The following is a 12,029-nucleotide window of genomic DNA, read 5'->3' on the forward strand; positions in this document are numbered from 1 at the left end:
GGGCAGAACATGTTCCCTCTAAGCCTGAAGGAAAAAAGAAGGAACACACACATGTAAAGGAAGCACTCAAAACGTGCGGCTATCCTAAATGGGCGTTCGTAAAGTCAGCAAAGAGGCACAGAAAAGAAGACCAGACACCAGCGAGGGAGGATAAGAAGGACAGACGCAACAACATTGTCATCCCCTATGTAGCCGGTGTATCAGAGAAACTCAGGAGAGTTTTCTCCAAGCATGACATCCCAGTGTATTTCAGACCCAGCAACACGCTCAGACAGAAACTGGTTCACCCAAAAGACAAAACGCCAAAACACAAACTTAACAATGTGGTGTATGCTGTACAGTGCAGCGAGGAATGCTCAGACCTCTACATTGGAGAGACCAAACAGCCACTTCACAAGCGCATGGCACAACACAGAAGAGCCACCTCCACAGGACAAGACTCAGCAGTCCACCTGCATCTCAAGGATAAAGGACACTCTTTCGAGGATGCCAATGTTCACATTTTGGACAGAGAGGACAGATGGTTTGAAAGAGGAGTCCACTGTGAGCGACCATCTTTGAACAGAGGCGGGGGTTTACGACACCAACTCTCTGCCATCTATAATCCAGTTTTGAGATCCCTTCCCAGACGCCTTAACGCCCACTCACATCCTGGGCCATCTGACCTCAGGAATTCGCATGATAAGGTGGGGCCAGGTTTCACAATGAACACACCCGAAACTCTGGCTGATTGGGACCCACACCCAGTTTCACACCTTGGCTCAGGCGATTAGAGGATCATCAGGGGGTCCTTTTGTCCCTCTGTGGGGGGTTACTCCCACTAGGTTTATATCTGGGACTCTCCACCATTTGACCTTAGAACTGAAGAAGTTTCTCGGATGAGAGGTGAAACGTCTTCAAGCAACTTAAAGAAGTCCAGACGCTTTTCTTTGCAAGCTCCTTTGACCACTATGATGATTATGATGGTTGAGTATTTTCTTGGGTATCTGTGTCAATTTTGAAATTCTAGTATTATGTGTAAGCACAGTTTGAATTCATAAGGACGAACAATCTTCTCTCAATTTACTTTTTCCATGTATGGATATGTAATATGTATGCAAAAGCTTTAAAGTAGCCAGAGTTTCTTCAAAGGGGTCTTGCACAACAGTTCTCTAAGCTGTCTGAAGGGCTTTTTTTTTATTCATTTTGAGTCCCGTCATGTTATTTGTTAATAATATTAATGACTTTATTTGCATAGCATGTTATAAAACACACAGTTACAAAATATTTCAAAGATTGGGGAAAAAAAGAATACATGATTGATGAGGCTACATGTCTAAAATTACAAACATGGTGTCTTACATTCATTGCTCCATACACACTTTCAAGTCAAGTCAAATCACGTGGCTTTATTCTCATTCCAAGCATGTGCAGTGGTACAGTACACAGCGTAATAAGAAAACGTTCCTTCAAGACCATGGTGCTACATATGACATATAACAGACAATCAGCACTGGACTTTATATCCACAGTAGAAGAACAACAATCAATAGTAAGTCTAAAGACTAAACATTTCCAAAATTTAGGAGTTACAACCAGAGTTACCAATCTGGTTGCCTCTGGTTTTAAAATAACCATTAAAAGACTCTGATAGGGTGGTCAGAGGGGCTGACTGCTAGCCTGCCAAAGTAAGGTTTTATATGTGATTAATAAAATTTTTAAATGAATTCTGAATTTCACCGGAAGCTTGGACAGGTTTATACAATCCAGGCTTGAACTGTGACCTCATACCATTCATTTTACCAGTAAATGTAATGTAATGCACTAGCATGTAAGAAATATTTCACATTAAGCTGATGACATGGCAGGAAAAGTACACTGAATGGCGTTCAGGAGTCTTTTGATAATATTTAACATGAACCTTGAATTGTGCCTATTATTGCTAATCAAGTCAGAGAAGTAGAAGGTATGAGTGAGTTAAGTCAGTGCTGAATTTGAATCATTCAAGCATAGAAAGGCACTCAAGGGATGAAAACAGTTTTGTGTCTACACATAACGGACAACTTACAGAATAATGAATTTTAAAAGTGTTTGTTTAGGCATTTTGTTACTAGTAGCCTAATTTGTTACAATTTCTTTAGCTGATTCTATGAAAAATAACTCATCAAAATGTTAATCTCAAAGAGCTATTAGCTAAAAACCTGGCATATCTCAGCATGGTGTCCAGTGGGTCCTAAAGAAATCTGAGGAAACTGGATAAGAGGACCACAAAAGAAGAAATGACTGGCCAAAAAACAATCTGCAACAGATGAACGGTGTCGGAAATTCATGTCCTCAAACAAACAAGAAAAATCCACCAAAGATCGGATACGGGACCTGAGAGATGGATCTGGTAACAGTGAGGGTCCACAGCCATCTGCACAGTGGAGACTCTACCATGGTTTGAGGTTGTATTTTACCCAGTGTTGGGGACCATGTCAAAATTGGTGGTATTATGTATTGTCAGATTTTCATCCACCTGGAAAGTATCTGAACCTCAACATTGAGGCTGAGGTTGACGAAGTGTGCCGTCATCTTGACAGAAAACAAAACAAAAGTTGAGTGGCCTTCAGGAAGGCTGGAGAACTATTCCTGAAGACTACTTAAATGATAATAAAGCTTGTCTGTTCAGGCTATGTTGGAGAAAAAAAGGAGGTCATATTGACTTTCAAGCTAAATAGAATTGCACAAACTGTTTTTGCCTTAAATGCTGTACTTCCATGTACTCGTTTCGATAAATCTATGCACATGAGCAGAATATAAAAAATGAGGGATGGCTCAAGACCTTTGGACAGTACTATAAGCTCCCTAGTTAAAAATAAGGTTAGCATTTATAAATATGGACAAACATGACGTTTGACTAAAATACTGAGCGTTGGTTATTTCTTAGATATTAAATTGATATATTGTTTCAAACTTGAACCTTCATTTTATGCTTGGATTAATGAAAATCTGGACTATTACAGCACACAGAGTGGTAACCTGATCTCACACATGCTGCATTCTTCTTTGAAAAACAATATGATGCTATCAGCAGCAGGAGTGATAATCCACCTCAAGTCGCATTTGCTGAAATAGAGGCCTCAAAGACATTTTGAATGCGTAACATGATATATTGTCCAAGAGGGAAAGACTTGAATTAAGAATCAGATTAAAGTTATGGCAAGCTTTATGAATAATGCAGCCAGCATTTATTTCCCAGGAAGTCAACTGTAAAACATAGTCTTCTTGCCAAGTCTCTCTGCTCTCTGTACTCTCTACATTTCATCCACATCAGTAATGATGGATGGCAATTTAAAGTAAACTAATTAAACCCGAAAAGGAAAATGAATTGTGACGATATTTCATCCCATCAACATCATAATTGTGCAAGCGTCAGACTATTTCTAGCCATCAAAAAATTAAAAGCATAAATCAAAGGTTATAGAGGCAAAAAAAGGAGATTGGGTTTGAAAGTTATTGTTTTAACAGGATGACAAAATCATTAGAATCAAATTTATGACCCTGGGGCAAAGACTTCTATGATTCTAGTATTGACTTGTCAGTGTAATATCCCTGTCACTTTTTCCTCATTCATTCAGTCTGCACAGAGGAAATACTCTCATTTCATACTCTCACACTGAGCAGAAAGGGCTGATCAGAAGACAAAAACCTCCACTTTGGGAAATCTCACAGCAGAATCCTACAAATATCACTATGGATAACTATATGTGTGCAATATGTGAACAGAAGATTTTTTTTATATTTGATTTCTACAACCCAAATTGGCTGTGATGGTTAAATCCTGCAACCGGGAAAATAACAAAATAATCACTAGAGTTTATGGAGGTAACAGTACTTTTAAACCTCACTGTCACTAATGGAAAAACAACACTTTTAATAGATGTCACTGAAAAATCTGCACTTTGTGACGACAGAATATGCATTTTTTTTTCTTTAGTGAAACCGTTTGACACTTGACAAACTAATTTGTTTTGCTGTGACAAGTTTAGTGCATCCGTTTGTTTCACAGCAATTAAAGCCGCCCACTGGTCATGCTACTTCAAGTGTTTTGTTAGTTAGAGCACACTGTTCATACATCTGGGTTGCATTTTTTTCCACAGCCCTGTGTGAAATTAGCTGTCATTTCAAAAGAGAAATAATCTTAATATCTACATGTGCGATCACTTACTGTAACACATTAGACATGGTGTGAAACACTGTGTGAACACTTGCTGTTTTCATAGCTCTTCATAGCATCTGGCTGTCTAAAGACAGCATTGAAAACAATCTGAGTTTCACAGAGGAATAACATTTGGCTTCCAACATTTGAAAATGCAGATACGTGCATAGATAGAAACCTGATCCCTTAAACATATAGCCAGTCAAACATGTGATCCCTGATGCAAGTACTCACCTTCTAACATTGCCTTTTTCTCTGTTTTATCTCCCTTTAAGTTGACATTTTCTACTAGCATCACATCTTCCCGTAATCCTCCTCTGGATAGGCTGTAGCCCCTCATCTCTTAGCCCTGAAGGTCAACATGTGAGAGGCATAAGCAAAAGAAAATGACCTGCATCAAACACAATGCAGTGACTCCTATCTGAGGTGGGGGATACCCCTGTAGAAAGATAGGCAGATAGGTCATCTTTAGAAGCTACATGCTCTTTGTAACAAAGCAATTTTACCTGATTGTTAACAGGATGTTCTTTTCTAGTATTTATCCCGAGAGAAGAAGAAATCAATCTTAAGCTAAAAAAAATTTCTTAAATAGAAGAAGTGTGAGAAATTCATATTTCTTTGAGGAACTGACTCTTTAAGTACGTAAAAAAACACAATTTGATGGGTATGATCAAACACAGATAAGATCTTTCAGCCCTTTTGGAAACATTTTGTGCTGTTACGATTGATCTTCTGCAAAACAACCTACTGAAAGATATTTTTTCCACTTTATTTTTGATTTCTCGTTCTGTTTTTATATATTCCTAAATATATTCTTAAAACATGTCAAAGCTGTCATAAGTCATAACTTCTGACCTTGAATTCTTCTCCAACTTTCTAAATAACACTGTGACATTCCACAGTGTGACTGAGACTCTGAAATGTATTCTGCTTATCAGTTATTTCTGGCACAAGCAGCCCCCCCCCAAACTCCCTCTCAATAAATATGGGGTTGACTAAGTTGATATGCCTTGGAGGCATTTTAAATATTCCCCCCCAAAAATATCTATTCATAAAGCGTAGAAAGTAATTGGGTGATTTATGACCTTTTCACACCACTGAAGCGATTAACTGAAGACATCATTCAGAGCTGTCAGTCAAACGGATTGTTCACATGGAAACGAAACACCATGCAGCCAATAAGTGAGCCAGCTGACTTGAGAATGATGCCTTCAAAAGCCTTTCATTGAAGTGGCCTCTTCAAGACTGTCACTCGAGCTGTTATTGTGTTAAGCTAAAACTTGTATCAGAAAGCTACACTGGTGAAAAGAAAAATGAGATCAAAGGTGCAGGTAGATCGGTGTGCCTTCTTGCATTCATGTGGCTATCTCAAGGGTGGCATGGTTTCTATTGAAGACCGTCTCTTCCCACTGCTCGCCACGCATTCACTGCTGGTCACAGATGTTGAGTATGTTCACAGCTTAATAGTACATGTGGGATGCATCTTCACATAAAGCAATCATTTTCCCAAATTTAATGATCAGGCTCAGTGATTTGCCTTTATTGGTCTTCCTAGAGACACACACCTGCATCTCTAGAGCCTTCTTTGGTAATAACAGCAGGAAGAACAACTTGACACTAATTGGCTCATCATGTCAAGTGTGTTCATGCATAACATATTTTTTTTCTACTGATGCTTTAAAAAAAAAAAAAGTACCAAATTTGTGAGAAGATTATCTTCCACAGAACTGCATCCGATCTTTTGTAGCAATGCATTTTATGCTACGGTGCTTTTAAATACTGACAACAAACTGGCAGCACAACTTTTCATCCTATTTTTTTTTTTTTTTTATCTAGTTCTCTGCTGATGTTTAACCTATATTTATAGTTTATAAAGTCAGATTTCATCGAACTTCATAACATTGCTGAAATCCAACTGGCATATGAGAGGGCCTTTCCCCTCGTTTGGTCCTCAGGGCTTGCCGACTCTCAGTCTAATTAACAGAGATAATGGAAGGTGAAGCTAAATAGCGCTGATGGGGTCCAGCAGAAGGTTATTAGGTGTCCTCATTAGTGCCCGACTGCAGTGAAAGGAGGTTTAAGGTCTTATTCTGATCCTGATGGATGGTGTTCCTCTTTGCCTGTCTTTACAGAGTGTGATTTTACTGCACAGACAGCTAGGCAGGGGCACAGATAGGGAGAAACCTAAAGAGAAGTGTGTGTGCGCACGCTGATGACATTCAATTTGGCACATAATGAGACATGATTTTGCCCGAGTGTCAGAGGAGTATGTTCATTTTCTCTATTAGTTACAGTAGGAATGTTTACTGCAATAAACAACCCTAATACAGTACTTCTTAATACACCATGGTCACGTACGTTTAAATTAAGTTTCCACACCTTTGTAAAATGAGTTACAAAAAAAAAAAGAAAAACAGTAGCACAGTCAGCAAAGCAATGGATTTGTGTTTTATTGTAGTACTCATAGTAGCTCAGACATGTGTATATACAAATACAGATCATTTTTTGTCCATTTTTAATTTTTGTTTATATAATGTAAAAGAGCAGGTTGGAAACTTTCCCCACTGATGGCAAAGTGGGAGCTGAGTTCAGAGGTGAAGGAAGAAAGATAGCAGGTGGTGCGGTGCGGTGGGGGGTGGGGTGGGGTTATACAAGTACAAGAAGAATGAGACATAAAATGAAGAAGTGGCTCATCAGCAAGAGGCGAGCTGAGAACCCACGGAACCTGGATCGATGATGGGCTTTACCCCGCTAACAATCCGGTTTTGGATTGGTAGAAGGGGGTGCGCTAATCCTTGAACTGTGCCCGGGACCAATGTCTACCGTAGTGACAAGTGATTTAGGGTTGTTAAAAAGGGAGAGAAAGTGAAGGGCCCCGTCGTAGTCTCTTCGACGCCAGCAGCTGTTCCGTGTAAAAGCACAATGGCAGAAAGCGTCTTGTACACAGACCGGGCTGCCAGGGCAGAGGCTGAAGGGCTAAGGCATGGGAAACACTCTTTGCTGCCAAAGAGGGTTGCCGCTTCCCATTCACTGCAGCAACAGCAAATGAGACATGCACACACCAAACTTACAGGTCACACACATTTTTTTTTCCTTTTCTTTTTTCTTTTCTTTTTTTTTTTACTGAAAAACATCCACACGATGTATACACTCCCAAACACCTCCTCTTGGGAGAGCAGAAAGTGAATGACTAGTCAGAGAAGACAGAGTGCAGCTACATGGGATGACTTCAGTAGATGGATACAGAGAGTCATTCTTATTAAAAAAAAACTTAAAGTTGCTTTTGAACTACAAAATGACTGACCCCACTGTAACCTCACAAAAATGATATTTGTTATGTACATTTGCGTAACTACACAGTTTAATGACAGCACTCAAATGGGGATGCAAAACAACCAAAAAAGAAATCGCACAACATGAACATGAAAATCTAATACATCATAAAGGAAAAGAAAATAACAGCAGAAGAAAACTTTTTTTTTTTCCAAATGATTTTTTTTTAAACATGTCATCAAGTTCATGCGCATGCCACATAATGAAACTGGTGAGATCCTTCTTTTTAAAAAGCCAACAGTCCAGTTATGGCTGATTTTTGAGCTGACCAACATGCTTTCAAACACTGAAGGCAAAAAAAAGTACAAATAGGCCACCCATTAAGTCCCAAATGTTTCTTATCAAGGCAGGATCCTGACATGAAGACGTGGTGGTTGGTGACTGGTTTGAAACATGTAAGAGATGAGCCTCCTGTTGGCTAAAGTCCAGCCTGCTGTTCACCGATACGTGTTCAGCGCCCACAGGTTTCCACTGTGTATTAGCTCAAAGTTTCATTAGGCATTGAGTATCAAAACACACAATGCATCGTTTGAAGACAGTACACACTCCGCAAAGCCCCGAGATAATATGGTATTTGTTTGTTTGTTTGTTTTTTAGAAAAGACATAAGAACCAAATTAATACTTTAATATCAAACACTATTTACATCAAGAAGTTTTCCTAATAATAATAGTCATAATCATCATCATCATAACAATAATAATTATACAGATTTAACAATGATGTATCTCATTTTTTTCTTTTGTCCTCCAGAAAGGTACAAAACGGATACTAACCTAACACTACATGTTTTATGGTTGACTACCTCAGGATACACAGTATCCAGTATATAAGTTGATCCTCATTTCCCAGGTTAAGGTGTGTACAGAATAAATCATGACAATGATAGCAATAATGACAAATACCATTGGTAATTAAGTAATTAATAAGAGTACAATTGAAGCTGGTTTCCGATAAAAGTCTATTGTTAATCTGCTCGCAAGCATCCATTTCGAATCATATGCAGTGCTCATTCCCTGTGGTGTTATCCTGAAAATTAGTACCTCATTAAATGGCATGTCTCCTGTCACCCCTCACAGCCGAGCTGCTATTCCACTGTAATAGCATTGTTACCAAAACCCCCCCAAAAAACTAATGGCAAAAGGCAAAGGCAGTCTTTCTAGTAATAAAGACAGAAAAAGGCAGCCACAAAGCAAAACCATTACCATGTGCCTTTGAGACTGAATGTTACTGAACGTACGTTTGTCAGAGAAGGTGTTTGTTCCAGTAGTGTTGAATGGATTCTTTTATTTTTTGTCACTTTGTTTGGATTTTTATTTTTTACTTTTTAGGCACTCTAGTCACACTACCTTCAGCTACTTCTCATGTCTTTCCATCTGTGTGTGTGTGTGTTTCTCTCACTTTAATTCTTTCTGTCTCCTTCACTCACCAATTCTCTCAAACTGCAAGGTCATTGGTGCTTTAAAACCCCCCACGGCGGAAATCTACCTCCCCCCGAGACCCCCCAGGCCTTCCAGCATCTATTTTTAATACCAGAAATAACTCCCCTTGCCACAACATGGGGTCCACATGCCTGTCATTTTGAACCTCATTAAAGAGTCACTTAAGCCAGTAACACAAGAAGCTGAAGGTGGACATGCAATTGCTCCTTTGCTCCTTTTCTTGCTATTTTTCTACATTTCTGAATCAATATTTCAAGACCAATTGGTGCCCTGTTTCTCGTGCAACTCTGAAGGGAAGTCAGTTGCCGCACGTTTTCTGTGTGTTCAGACTTCTTTTAAAACTAAGAAATAAGTCAATCTGAAAAGAAAAAGGAAAAAAAAAAACATAAAAGCTTTTTATGCTAACTCACCATGTGCATCAGCGGGAGTTGAAGGAAGCTGAATATCATTATGTCACAGCGAATTCCTTTAAATTTAAGTGCTAACACAAACCTGGCCAGACTAAATAAAGCAGTGCGTTGCCTAGAATTTAATGGATTTTGTTGTTGTTATTCACACGGCAAACACAAGCTATGCATTAGCTAATGCAACGAGCTGGCTCTAAAAAAAATCTCACTTTTACGTAAATCTACTGTATGAGTCAAGGCTGTGGTTACACTTATGGGACAGGGATCCAAGGAAAAATATGGCACTAATAATGGAAATGTCTTTTCAAACAGTTTCCCACGATTTCTTTCATATTTCTTATTTAGCTTGATGTCACACAGTACAAAAGTCCTACAGTTTTAGAACCTGTATTATTATAGAGATGTAAAAAATAAAGCTGCAAATCATTTTCAAACAATTCTTTTAACAGTCAATAGAGGGGTGGGGGGGCTGTGGATGCAAATGTTTATGGGAGTGTTAATATTGACTAATTCTCAAACTGAATAGAGAGAACAAATTGCTGCCTAGCTCAGTAAACATTGTATAAAATGACTGTGACCGCTGCTGTGAAATTGCACGATCAACTTTGAGAAGGTATTGATTTTTGATCCTGATATCCGCCGAAACAAAAAAAAATGTCTGGTGAGAAAGTTTCAATTTAGTTGCTTTGTTAGCCAGAGCAATGCTTTGTTGAGCAGACTTTCATGGTTTTTACCTTTATTAACTCAAAGATTCGCTAAACCTTTTAAGTAGCTTATCCAAAATATACAAACACTCTATTTTCAAGGGAAATCTGAGATTGAATGACAAATAATCTTCAGACCGTCTTTGAACCAACATAGTCTGAAGACCTGTTGGGCTAAGGTGCATACCGGGCATTTAATTTTCAGTGCTCAGGTTTATCGTCTTGCTTCTGCTTGAAACTTCACACTTCTTTTCTTACGTCTTTAACTCTTAGCTTTTCTTACTTAATTGAAAAAAACTCTAGACGAACGGAGATGCAAAAATCTTTTTTTTTCTTTTAATGACCCAACAGAACAATCAAAATATATTCTGAAAGGCTCCTTGAGAGGTCTCAGGATTATTTGTTTGCGTATGTACAGTCATTTCTAAGACCTAGCATCTTCACTGTCCTACTATGTAAAACTGGCTACTGTATAACAACTCTACTCCTGCTCAATGCTGATGTCAATATTTTTTGTATTTGACTCTGCGGCACTGTAATGTCGTGTGTTATGTAAAGTGTGTGTATATGTGTATGTCTAAACAGTGTTGCCATGACAGAAACATAATGTAAAGGGATGTCAAAAGTCACGGGAAAGTAAGAATCACTATGTGTCAAACAGGATTTGGCATCTTAGTTGAAGGTTTAAGGGGGGGAACTGTTTCTCCCGCTTCTAACATCAACTTTTTTTTTTTCACTCACAGACGGAGAAAGACCACTTAAATATTTTTTTTTCTGAAAAAAATAGAGGGTTCCTTGAGAAGCCTGCTTTTATGCCCAAACAAGCAAATGCAATCCACCCAAATCCCACCCCCTACCCTGCAGCCTTGGGCAGGTTCAGGCCACGCTAGGTGTAAATGACCTCCGGGACAGAGGGAGGCGCTATAAAGTGGAGAGTGCTGCTAAGCAGATCAGCATCGAAGCCAGAAGCGGACTTGTTTTCTGGAGGCGTGGCACATCATTTGTTTCACTTCGTGAAGGCTCAGCCGGTTCATGGCTGGTATCGTCTAAAGGATTTAAAGAAAGGAAGAAGAAGAAGAAATAGAAGTGAATTCTATGGTACATGCAGATTTCTCTTAACAGTGCATCATACACACAAAAGCTTATTCAGTGAACATATTCTCAAATACACTCCCAGGCCAGAAAAAAGTCACAATCATCAGGTGGTCCAAGAAAATATCAAGAGTCTGTGACTTTTTTGTGTGTGTCCTGGGCAGTGCATTCACATTTGTAGTGTGAGAATATTTCTTATTTACCAATAATACTTTTCACCAGTTAGTGAAAAGCATAGATGTTTGGGTTTGTGCCATAAAGTCTGAGTTGCCATATGAACTTCAGTTGCTATATAATGTTTCTACTCTCAATGTCAGAAACATTTTTGAATTCATCTCCCAGGTGAGCTGCCCCCTGTGTTTTTCTGGCAGTGGCATCAGTATCTGTGAGCAGCCATGTGCCCACCGCACCATGGGAAAGGAGCTGAACCATGCACAGCAAAGGACAGATAGACAGAACAGAGGACTGGACAGTTACATAACTATACAAAGTTGTGTTTGTGTGTCTGTGTGTGTGCGGTAGAAATTGGGCAGAGACAGGGCGACAACAGATGACGAATTAATGTTTTCATGTTTCTCCTTTGGAAGGCATAACAGGGAAATGAGCCAAAAGAAGCTTGCAAGATGAGAGCCAGCCATTGAGGATGCAGGCAGGGTTTTAAGACGGGCAAAGGGGGGAGAAGCAGATGGGTATCAAACATGCCCTAGGATGTAGTATTGCTCTGCCTGGACTTGTGTATTTGTGTCCCATTTAGGTATCATAATATCTTATCTTCACGGTGAAGACATTTCAGAATGCAGCAGATCTCATTTTCAAATGACAGAATCCTTTTTTTGTGATCAATGATCATATCACTGTATATATCTATATAT

General features: G+C 39.1%; 1 protein-coding gene across 1 annotated transcript in view; it reads right to left on the reverse strand.

Annotated features, from left to right (window-relative positions):
• Positions 1-10,986: 10,986 nt before the first annotated feature.
• Positions 10,987-12,029, reverse strand: part of efna5b (ephrin-A5b) — a 108,562-nt gene continuing 107,519 nt past the window's right edge. The window contains exon 5 of the mRNA XM_085368444.1: positions 10,987-11,111. Within this exon, the coding sequence (XP_085224570.1) occupies positions 10,987-11,111 (125 nt within the window). The remainder of the gene's footprint in view (positions 11,112-12,029) is intronic.

The sequence above is a fragment of the Diplotaxodon limnothrissa genome, linkage group LG12 (assembly GCF_057381915.1).
Source record: "Diplotaxodon limnothrissa isolate DT_005_m linkage group LG12, D_limnothrissa_male_GT1.1, whole genome shotgun sequence".
Classification (NCBI taxonomy): Eukaryota; Metazoa; Chordata; class Actinopteri; order Cichliformes; family Cichlidae; genus Diplotaxodon; species Diplotaxodon limnothrissa.